Consider the following 12296-nt stretch of genomic DNA (forward strand, 5'->3'; position numbering starts at 1 on the left):
CAGATTTTTCAAATTAGCACATACAGAATAAATCTAAATGCAAGTACTCTTTAAAAACATAAATAAAAAATAAAGCCTTAAATAATAATGCAATGCCTAGCCTTCTATTAGAACGGCAGGTACACTCTGCTATAAAGAGAGCTTTAAACAGATGGTTTCCAGAACTCTATGGGTCCAACACCTAAGCTCACACTCATGCACGTTGAATGAGCATCTATTTTTACTCTCCATACACTCCCTACCTTACCTTATGGCTTCTGAATCAATGTGCACAGGAGCAATTCTTTCCAAAAGAAATTTAACCATCTCTAGAAAAGGGTTGGTTGGCTGCTTAGGATTTGCAAGTTTCCGAGCTATTTCCCTCTATAAAAGAAAAAGGTTTTACTGTTGAGTTTTATACCTTTAGTATTTTTCACAATTAGATTAACTAAAGAAAGAGGATTCACTGAAAAATTGAAAACCCAGAAAAAGTGAAAACAATGTCTGCTTTAGGCACTGATTATAGTAAGCACTCACTGTAAAATCCAGACAGCAGAAAACAGAAAAGGACAGATAGGTAACTCCTATTTACTGCCTTACGCTTCTGCTATAGAATTTTTACTTAGTTTAATAACATAATGCTTTATTGAAAAATTTTTATTTATTTATAAGTATGGATAAATGGTTTTATTATTTTATAATTTACTAGGATATTTTATTTCAGTTAATTTCCCTGAAAAGCATATGTTTGTCCACATGAGCGTAATGCCCACAATTCAGAGAACAATATTAGAGCTATTTATCTCTATAAAAGAAAAATGTGAGGCTAGAGAGATGGCTCAGTGGTTTAATTGTCTGTATTTAAGCTCAAGATGACAGTATTATATACCAACTACCCTTGACAAAGAATGGCTTTCTTGCAAGAACTCTCTCATTTTTTTTTTTGAGACCTTCCAGGTGATGTAACCATGATAGTACATTATCAACCAGGTCTAAATCTCAGAGTTCCAGTGACAAGTCAGACTACATATATTTACCTTTTTTTTTTAATTTAAATTTTATTTATTATTACTAGTATGTGTCTTTTTTGTGGGTGCATGCTTTCCATGACTTATATGTGAAGAACAACCACCAGTAAGTGTCCAGTTCTCTCCTTCCATTGTAGGTTTTAGTTTTGAACTCAGGTGGGAGCTTACCACTAAAAATAGCTCTCTTCTATTTTATTCAGAAATGTTCATTCCCAGAAACTAGAAATGCAGTAGCCAATTGTGACACAATGATGCTGTTCCATTTAGATGCTGGCCTCTAACACTTTTTTTCTCAGACCTACATAAGCACAATGTATGACTCCACCCCCACCCCAATTTACAGGGTCTTGTAATTATATTTTATATAAAAGAACATAGGTAATTTAAATAATATATACAAGTTACACTGTGCTAATAATTAATAGGAAGGTGAGAAAAACAGGAACTAGTAGCAACCTCTTAAATTACATCTGTCTAATTTAAGGGATTCTGTTTTCTCCCTCCACCACATGGGTACAGGATCAAACTCTTTTGACTTCATAGGAAGTATCTTTATCTACCAAGCTATTTGATTGGCTGTTGTATTTATTTATTAACAGCAGACAAGCAAACAAACAGGACCGCGATACTGATTGCAGACTGGTCATGAAGTCATGGTGATTTTCTTGCCCTGGTCTCCTAAAGGCTGAGATTGCAGACAAGAACTACCATGCCTAGCTATCATGCTCTTTTTCATTACAAATATAGTATTTAGGTCCAACTTTGTGATTCATAAAACCAGCAGCATTGATTGCATACATTTCTTGCTCACTGGATTCATTCCAGGATATTTTAATTACAAACACCTGGGTTTAACTTTAAGACTAACATGTTCCCAGACAATTTTGTAAGAACATCTATTATAATCTTATAATCTGTTGCATATTTAAATCATCAATCCTTTTCAGAACAAGGGTAAAAAGTAAATACCCAAAATGCTGATTTTTTTAAATTCGTGTTTAAGCCTGATCCTTTGGTATAATGTGTCACAACTTCATAATAGCATAAATGCTGAAGACAGGAACAAAATATGTTTTTCTCCCTGAGTTTCTGTTATGATCCAGCCTTCCAATAATAATACTGATAATAATAATAATAATAAGTGCAAGAAAACAGAAATCTACCTAGGAATTTCCTTCTTTCAAATGAAATCTCATGTGATGACATAACTACAACTAAGCTATTATCAGGTTTTGTTCCCATGCTCAGAGATGAAAGGAGGAAATGCATGCATACAAAACATTTTGAATTCCTTCCATTTCTTAAGTGAAGAAACACACATTAAATAAAAAGTGTTTTATCTTGGTTATTTCCTAGGGACAGTCTCTCTGGCTCAAATCTGATTTTTTTTTTCTTTCCCCCTTGGAATATGGCTAGAGAGTGTTAGGAAATGAGAAATTAGTAACATTTAAATAGAACTCTAAATAACTTAACATCTACCATACAGTTTAAGTCAGAGAAAAAAAAATAGTTGTAATAAAATACAGATTTCCTAAAGTTATTAAAGAAAATATAAAATCATGATTCACTAACCACACAAATGTCAGCCTGCTTGCATGAACAGGTTGGGCTGATTAATAATTCCAACTGAGACCTCAGTTTCTCATCATCACCAAGAACCTGGTTAAATTTCTTTACAAAATCTTGTGCTTTTCCAGGGTCAGGCAAATTCTCTATGAAATGAAGAAAATAAATATTAGACAAAAAAAGATAACTACATTATAACTGTCTTTAAGACACTGGCAAGGAGCTGGAAAGACGGCTTAGCAGTAAAGAATACTTCCTACTCCTACGACGGACTCAGTACCTCTGTTGGGGAGTGCACGGCTGCCTGTAGCAACAGCTCCAGGCACTGAAGGTACATGTGCCCACACAGACACACATGCTTACACATAAGTAAAAATAAAAACAAAGTAAGGCTAAAAAATGCATTTAAAAAGTAAATAAATACTGATGAGTCACTGAGAAAATTTGACAAATGGCACTGATAAACAAAATTAACGATTATCTTTTACCACTCTATCATTGGCTAAATTAATAACCTGTTTTGAGTGGGCTCAAGAGATAGTTCAGCAGGTAAGAGCACTTGCTGCTCTTAGGAAGGATCCAGGTTTGATTTCCTAGCACCTCATGTTGGCCTACAAGCATCTGTAAGTAACTCCAGTTCCAGGAAACTAGACAATTACATCATACATACATATAAAACATTCATACACATAAAATAAAATAAAAGTGAAAAGGCCTGTTTTGATATTACATGCTCATTGGGTAAATAAACATACTTACTTGCTATGGTCATCAGTTTCCCAAACATGGCAGAACAGTTCGCTTCTGACTGTAATTTAAACCATAAACAAAGTACTAGTAATTTGTATTAATAATATACTCATATTGTACAATGTGTTCCTTAGCTTTAAAGAGATTCACCATAATCACACTAGAAAATGGCTAACCCCCACCCCGCCTATGTGTGTTTGTCTGAGGGGTGGAGGGAAGGGAGAACACTAGCAAAGAACAGTGGAAAGCAAACATTAGGATAAGGACAAAGCTGGTGGCAGCGAATGGCCCTGAAAGCTCAATAGTGAGGAGTGGCAGCATGTGCCTGTCATTTCATCTGCTGAGGTAGGCCCACTGCTTAAAGGCAGAAGTCAGTCAGCAGCCTAGGCTGCATGACCAGCAAGCTTGTTGACGCTCTCGCCAACATGCCTTTCTGCTGTGGTGGACTGTCCCTAATATTGTGAGCCAAAACACACTGTCCTTCTGTAAGTTCTCTGGATCTTATCGAGTATTCTGTCACCATAGTAAAGAAAGTGACTAGTATATGACTAAAATCCCACCTGGCAAATGCTGAGAAAGGAAGGCTGTCAAGGAATTTGACGCAGATTATTAACCTGGGTAACAGTGATTTCGAGACCAGCTTGAGCTAAAAAAACCTCAAAACCAACCAATCAAACAAACAAGAAATGCTTAAGAAACTAACAAAAAAGGAAATTTAGCTCTGAAAACAGCTTAACTGACATTAAAAATTAAAACCCCTTGAGACACTTACATTATACTACAAAAAATTAAACATTGATTTACAATCTACGAATTGAAATAAAAATCATAAACCTACTGCAGGCTGCTTGTGTAAGTCCAATAGTTCACGCACATGACTTCGAAGCATGTTCTGACATTTCCACATTTCATTGAGAGCTCTGCATATAGGTATAAATATGAAAAGGTACATTATTTAACAACATTACAAACTGTTCAACTTTTTGAAACTTTTTGTTTATTTGTTTGAGACAGGGTTTCGCTATGTAGTCCTGGCTGTCCTCGAACTCACTTTGTAGACCAGGGTGGCCACCCACTAGAGATCCATCCGGCCTCTACCTCCCAAGGGTTGGGATTAAAGGCGTGCGCCACCACACCTGGCTTTATGAATTTTCTTATGTGTTATTCCTATATTCATATATGAAAAATGTATATAACAGTTTATTAGCACTTAAGGGAGTTTAATATATAAGGCTTATCATAATAGGAATTAATTTTTTTTAATGCTAGAGATAAAATCTGGAATTTTAAGCATGTTAGGAGGGCATTTTATCAATGAGAAGGAATGGTTAAGTTCCAAAGGATCAGTATGGTCTTTCTGGGGAGGTCAAAAATTGACTTAAAGACTATTTAATCCTAAACAGGGGAAGCTACAAAGTTCTGGTGTAATGAAAGATAAAACAGGTAGAAAATCAAAGGAATGAAAAAGCCAGGTAGAGAGTATATAACTGGGAGGAGGTATATGGAAACTGGAGTATATCACAGATAAATAAATAAGGACTACTGCATGCCAGAACAAGAGAGCTATGGGGATGAAGTCAGTGGGATCCTCTCCCTAAGGACTAGCCCTCACAGAACCACAAAGTGCTATACACACTTCCGAGAAAGGGAGCAGCCAATAGCACCACCCAGCTGTGGCGGGTGCCTAGGAACCACAGCTAGCATGGCACAGTAACTCCAAGGGGGGACAGTTTCACTCATATCTTGGTTGTTACTAACATCTCTCTAATTATTGTTATCCTGCAACAAGAGGGACAATCATGCCTGGCATTAGAAACCTAGACAATACCCCAGGCTAGGGAGATCACGAACCTTAGAGATAAAACTAACACCATTTACTAAACCAGTACAATTACTAATTAGTTTTCATCAAAGCTTCTCTTTACAACAGATGAAAATAACAACTATCAAAATGCACAGGACAAGTGACTCTGTCACAATCACCCTTAATCCACATGTCTACTACACAGTGAAGGCAACTAAGACTTAGGGAACCCCACAGACAAGGGAGCAGAAATATTGTTAAGCAAAGGGACAGAAAATCTGCTAAGACTGTATCTCTTAGAAAGGGGAGGGGAAATTTTACCTGGTATACAGGTAAACTATACCTTAATATTATAGATGCCTAACCAAGACCTGAACAAGGGACAATACTAATAGACATGCTAACATGGAAAGGAAAATCTCATGAGGCCCAAAACCTAGACAACACTATATGCAACTAAGGAAATGCTAAAAGGGATGCACTCCCAAGTTCATTATCTAACACCAACTGGTTAGCCCTAAAACCATAAACATGTAAATAACACTAAAGAGACTCAGGTGTATTTGTCTATATTTAAGCACATGTGTACATGGCGCACATACCACCCCCAATAAGTAATAAAAAGAGGCCTTGACGTCAAGAGGGAACAAGGAAGGTGTGAATCATGAGAAGTTAGAGGAAGAAAAGGGAAGAAAATCATGTGACTGTAATTTTAAAAAAATGTTTTGGGTTTTGTTTAGTTTTTTGAGACAGGGTCTCTCTAAAGAACTACAGCTATTCTGGAGCCAAAAATCCTAGTCCACATGAATGTGTCTTTGTAGTCAAGATCTTGCATATCCAGGTTAGGATTAGACTCACTAAGTAACCAAGGCTGATAGGTTTATTGGTTGAATACTTGAACTTTTTTACTAACACCATTAACAAAAGTGTGTGTGAGCAGGTGATAAAAAACACATGGAGACATCGTCTCACATGTGCAGCAGGGTAGAGCTGGCCTTGGTAGCTGGGGTTGCTGGTGAGCCAGCCCAAGGGAACAAGTGTAGTAGAGCCATCTGACTGAAACTCGGATATCGTTCAGACCCAGATCTGGGGCTTTGAATTGGCCCTGCCAAACACTGACTTGATTGATGAATAGCGGGGATGCATGAAGTGACCAGCCAGTCCTACAGATCCAAAACTACATGATTTCTTTCCATGGCACAGGGCAACAGCAGGATAGCTGAAAAGAGTCCTAGTGAGGATCCAGGACTGAAAGTCTAGCAGAAGATAGAGGCCTCATACCAGACCAATAAATTATTGCAATGAACATCTATCTGCAAATAAGTAAGTATGCACAAAAGTGTATCCTGTGGGCCACACTGTTACAGCTTCCACAAGATTTTTGTTGTTGTTATTGAGGGGAGGTTGAAGGCGCAGGGCAGGTCCTAGGAGTGAAGGAGATGAGTGGGATTGGGGTACATGATGTAAAATTCACAAAGATCCAAAAAAAGTTAATAAACAAGCAAGCCCACCTAGGAAGTATATGAAGCATTGAAAAGTAACTTACTTTACAGCATTTGGATCCAAGCTAGCATATAAATAATATAAGCATTTCATTCTCTCTTCTGTTTCCAGGTTATGGGGAACAAGATACTGAGCAAAGATTTTCTCTACCAATAGTCTATGAACAAACACACAAAAACAATTATGCTATTTAAGAAGTGAAATTAACCATTTTGTATAAAGTGGCTATATAGCAATAATTATATCACCAATGGTGTGGTTTATTTCATGATATGTCATAAAACATTTGTCTAGAAGGCCTGAATGTTATTTCACCCTGCAGCAAGGCTAGCCTGGAATGATGAGCTCCTACTGACTCAGCTCTCCTTAGTAGTGTGAACACTGGTCCTGCTTACTCTTTGTTGGTTTTGGGGGAAGAGAGAGATGGGGGGTGTTTGTTTGTTTGTTTGTTTGGAGAAGTATCCAAACCCGGTCTCCAACTTGCTACTGCATACGACAAGCTTCCATTGAACCTCTGCTTGAGCCTCTAAAGTGCTGGGATTACAGATGTGTACCAATGCACTCAGCTTTTTTAAATGTCATTCTTAAATACAGGTGATTGGCTGCCCCAGCTAATGTTCTGCAGTCTAAAGACTATAGATTAAGTTAAGTAGCACTACACGGAAAGCTGTAACACCGAGGACAAGAAGCGTATTAACTTCCTCTGACTGTCGTTCAGCTCCTTTCCCATGCTCCCACGTAGTAAAGACGGGAGATCTCCCACCTGAGAGAAAGTGCATTTCCTGAGAAAGTGCACATCTCACTTTTCTTCTCTCCAATTTAAATTCCCATCACTCAGTATCAATCGAATAAAAAGCACACAAGTGCTCTTCATTAACCAATACATCGATGCAGGGATACACAAGTCATCCTCTAATTCAACAAAACACTACAAAGTATTTACAAGAGCCAGAGTTTAAAAAAAAAAAAAAAAATAGACCTCAGCCGGGCGTGGTGGCGCACGCCTTTAATCCCAGCACTCGGGAGGCAGAGGCAGTCGGATTTCTGACTTCGAGGCCAGCCTGGTCTACAGAGTGAGTTCTAGGACAGCCAGGGCTAAACAGAGAAACCCTGTCTCGAAGAAGAAGAAGAAGAAAAAAAAAATCTTTGTTAACCAGTTTAATACATATTTAGCTATGCAAAAGTCAATTATTCCAATTCAACAAAACATTGCAAAATATTAAAAAACAAAAACAAGTATTGGCATTAAGAAAATGAGAACAATTTCTGTACTGGTTTCAACAGTATTATCAAAACAAACAAACAAACAAACAAAGAAAAACCCCAGTGATGAGAAGGACTACCAAACAATGCTTTACCCAGACTCTGGACATGAGTGCTACACACTTCATACCTATGTGCACATGACAATGCCATTATTATTCCTCCTTATTTTATGAAGCTGAAGCATACATATATAAAAATGATTTGTCTCTCCTGCCTCACTCTCAAGCCCATGTTTATTTCATGACTGTTATGCTACTTTATCATCTTTCAAAGAATCATATGTAAGCATGTGTGTGCAGAAAATTATTTCTATATTTAAAATGAACTATGTAAAACTTAAATAGAAATCGTTAAAAATGATAAGCAGTTTTAGGAGAATACTCGACTCACTTGTCATCAATGCTGTTCTGATAGTAGATGTGCAGCAGCTTGTCCTTTATCCAGCTGACTTTCTCCGCAGCTTCCTTTCCTGCTTCCCCATGAAGACAGTATTTCTTATAGAGCTGAGCCAGACCCATCATGGCTTCTTTTCTTACTCGCCACTAGAAAATATAGCACTTATGAGAGGGGCAAGACACCAAAACTGTATTCAAATCTACAACCTGCAACTAGCTGTGCAGTAGTCACTGTGTGCATGCACGGGCAGCACATTGGATCTTCTCACAAGCAGCTTTGCCAAACTGTTCTACTAACCATTTTGCACCTATTTCTGGTAAGACAGTAGATTACTGTATACACTTTTCAGTGCCGTACTGCTAAATGACCTACCAACTTCTTAGTTCCCTTTAAACAAAATATAGTACAGATTTCATTCAGTTCAATTCTTTAAATAGATATAATAGGTGTAAGTGAAGATTATAAACTATATAATTTGCTCTGTACAGAAGGCGGCTACGGTGCTTTGGTTAATTACACATCCTTCACTATACTGTGACGATAACAAAGCTCAGTATCAAGAATCTAGAAGAAGAGATGCTGGTGAGAACCTTCTTGTCATCTTAGGTGAACTTTCTTCCCTTGCAGACTTGCAGATAATGGGGCATGTGCCACCACTGCCTGGCACCCATTTTCCTTTTATATAGAAATGCTATTAGAAAAATCCTCTTCCATAGTAAGAAAAAGATTGAGAACCCAACATATTTATTCATATGGAAGCAGGCAGATCTCTGTGAGTCTGCAGTCAGCCTGTTCTACATAGTAAGTTCTTGGACAGCCAGAGCTAAGTGTGTGTGCCTGAAACATAAAAATGAATGGTTTTACATTTAGTGTCATTCTGGTATCCACCAGCTGCAACTGCTATTAACCAGACTTACACAACAATTTGAACATAAAAATTCAGGAAGAGCTGGGCGGTGGTGGCGCACGCCTTTAAACCCAGCACTTGGGAGGCAAAGGCAGGCGGATTTCTGAGTTCGAGGCCAGCCTGGTCTACAGAGTGAGTTCCAGAACAGCCAGGGCTGTACAGAGAAACCCTGTCTCGAAAACAAAACAAAACAAAACAAAAAACCAAAAAAAAAAAAAAGAAAGAAAGTAAGTAAGTCAGGAAGAACGAAGCCCCAGGTCTTACCCGTTTATCCAGGGTCCTTTCCCTGACGAAGCCAAGCAACTGATCGTTTACTAAGGCAAGGTCTCTTTTGGCAGCTGTTATTATAGTGACAATAACATCATGACGAATGGCTTCTTCTGGATCATGTGACCTAACTTTCAAATATTCTGTAATTGAAAGAGTTAGGCTAAATGTTAGTTATATAAATTATCATGATTCTGAATGATAGAAAAAAAAAAACCAAAACCAAAAGCTTTAAGTTCTGTCCATTTTAATATTTATAAATTATAGGACAAATTAAACAAGACAGTAATAAGTATATCTTACTACTCATAAAACTATGTTTATTACTTCAGAGCATATCTAAATAATTATTTTGGTGAAAGGCCAAATGACAACATAGTTTTACAGTCTGGAATGTCATTTATAAATTAAAAACTAACAAACAAACAAAAACAAACAAACAAAAAACCCGTACAATAACAAGAGGCTCTCCTAAAGCTGAAGCCTGACTGTGGTATCCATTCCCTAACAGGGCTCCTGGTCTGGTCTCAGTGAGAGAGGATGCACCTATCCGGGCAGACTTGATGTGGAGGAATACTTAGGAAGGGGCCCCACCATCTCAGAAGAGGAGGAGGGGGGTTAGGGGAGGGTCTCTATAAAGGAGGTGTACTAAGAAGAGGGGTAGTGTTTGATAGAAATAAGCAAATAAGTCGATCAGCGATCTTTAAAAAAAAATATAGAAATGCTAATGAGAAAAATGGTATATAAGTACATAATATAAAATATAGAATGACCTTTTAAAAATAATATAAATAAAATCAAAATAAGTTTTTCTTCTGTTTCTAATAAACAGTAGCATGTTGACAAAAGTGTTCTATTTGCTACTATCCAATAGATAGGTTTCAATACTTTGAATAATAAAAGTCAGGTGGTAGCGTTGGAGGAGATGGTAGGCAGTGGTGGCAGAGGCTGAGGCAGCTGTGGAGGTGGTTCGCAGTTGTAGGCTAGCCTGATCTACACAGCGAGCTGCAGAACTGCCAGGACTATGTAGAGAAACACCTGCCATGCCCTTCCAAAAAATTTAATATCAAACAGTCCCAATCTAATCTAGAAGATAGACACTTTGTCTACACACATTAGGTAAGTTACTATATTTAGTAATGTAGAAGTGATTCATACATTTTCTATGTATGAATGTATGCATGTACGTATGTACATATGTATTATTTATTAATTTTGAGACAGGGTCTTATTGTGTAGCACTAGCTGTCCTGAAACTCACTGTGTAGAACAGGCTGGCCTTGAACTCACAGAGATCCATCTGCCTCTGCCTCCCAAGTACTGGGATTAATGGAGTGCCAAACAAATCCAGGTGTGATTCCTTTCTGAATCTAATGTCATAAGAATTACATTATCTCTATTTATAATTGCTAAAAAAAAGTATTCCCAAGATCAATACACGAATGCTTCAGGGCCAGTTTTATTTTAAAAATGGGAAATAATTTCCTAGCCAGCAAAGCCAAAATGAAGCCATCTTGCAATCAAATCTCTTTCAGGAACTAGAGTTGGGCACAGCCACATCTGAGTCTGTGGGGAGCTTACCTGTCAGATCCTTCGCTAAATCTGGGTGATTCATCAAACAGTGGCTGGCAAACTTCACACTTTCTAACCTCACAGGAACATGAATGTCATTAAATCTAAACAGAAAATGATTGTTAAATATTAATAAGACAAAACAGTTATTTTCAAATAAATATCACAAAAGTATTTATAAACAAAAATGGGTTATTGAATAGACACTATGTTGATTATACTGACAGTTGAAGCACTCTATGGAAAATATAAAGACCTACAAATTAGAAATGGTGGGTCATGCCTTTAAACGCAGCACTCTGGAGGCAGAGGCAGCAGTTCAAGGATAGCCTTGTCTTGTCTACATAGTGAATTTAAGACAGCAAGAGCTATGGAAAAGACACTGTCTCAAATAGAGGGGGGGCGGGGGGAGATATATAATTCTATAAAAACATTTTTGCAAAGAGTTATATGCTTGCCATTATGAAACCAAAACTAACATAAATATATTGTCTAATTCAAACATACATTTTTGTAGACCTAAAATTACTAAAGATTGAAGTTTTACTAGAAATAAAGAATACTCAGAACACAGCCATACATTCATGCTGGAAGTATTATAATGAGTGAACTTTCATCAGTACTTTGGCCCACGATTTATTCTAAAAGGAAAAGTATAACACAGATGTCAGCAAAGCCAGTAAGTATCAGTTAATATTTTGGTACGAGTAGTCTTAATCCCATGGACTCTATAATCACGTAGAACATACAAAATTCTAAAATCATGCTTTCTTACCGCCCAAGAAAGCACTGCCAGAGAGGCCGATTCTGTGTTGCTAAATCTGAATCTTTAGAGCCGAACAATTTTGCAAGGAGTCGAACCACAGCTAGGCGTTCCTCACCATCGTTGCTCTACAGAGAGAGAGAAAGAGAAGATACAACCAGGGGGCCTGCCTTTACTTTTGACTTTCACAATGCACAATGTAAGATATTATGTGCTCCTGTTTACTGTGGAAATGTTTTTCTGATGTCATGTTAGATCACCTGGCTTTCTGACTTTATCTCATATCTTCCCTACTACTAATTCGTACCTACTTTACAACTTATTTGCAAAGTGCACACTGATTACATAGTCATTTTGTTCAAGTAGAAGAATTTTAAAAGAATTTTTAAAAAAGCACACAATCGGGCTGGTGAGATGGCTCAGTGGGTAAGAGCACCCGACTGCTCTTCCGAAGGTCCAGAGTTCAAATCCCAGCAACCACATGGTGGCTCACAA

The 12296-nt window shown here is 37.6% G+C and overlaps 1 protein-coding gene across 1 annotated transcript in view; it reads right to left on the reverse strand.

Moving 5' to 3' along the window:
• The window catches only part of Pds5a (PDS5 cohesin associated factor A), an 81628-nt gene that overhangs the window by 29975 nt on the left and 39357 nt on the right, over positions 1-12296 (reverse strand). Inside the window, exons 8-16 of the mRNA XM_029477785.1 lie at positions 11814-11929; positions 11048-11142; positions 9464-9609; positions 8287-8438; positions 6674-6787; positions 4162-4243; positions 3333-3381; positions 2580-2719; positions 248-363 (exon numbers count right to left, since the gene is read on the reverse strand). Of these exons, the coding sequence (XP_029333645.1) occupies positions 248-363; positions 2580-2719; positions 3333-3381; positions 4162-4243; positions 6674-6787; positions 8287-8438; positions 9464-9609; positions 11048-11142; positions 11814-11929 (1010 nt within the window). The remainder of the gene's footprint in view (positions 1-247; positions 364-2579; positions 2720-3332; positions 3382-4161; positions 4244-6673; positions 6788-8286; positions 8439-9463; positions 9610-11047; positions 11143-11813; positions 11930-12296) is intronic.

The sequence above is a fragment of the Mus caroli genome, chromosome 5 (assembly GCF_900094665.2).
Source record: "Mus caroli chromosome 5, CAROLI_EIJ_v1.1, whole genome shotgun sequence".
In the NCBI taxonomy this organism is placed as follows: domain Eukaryota; kingdom Metazoa; phylum Chordata; class Mammalia; order Rodentia; family Muridae; genus Mus; species Mus caroli.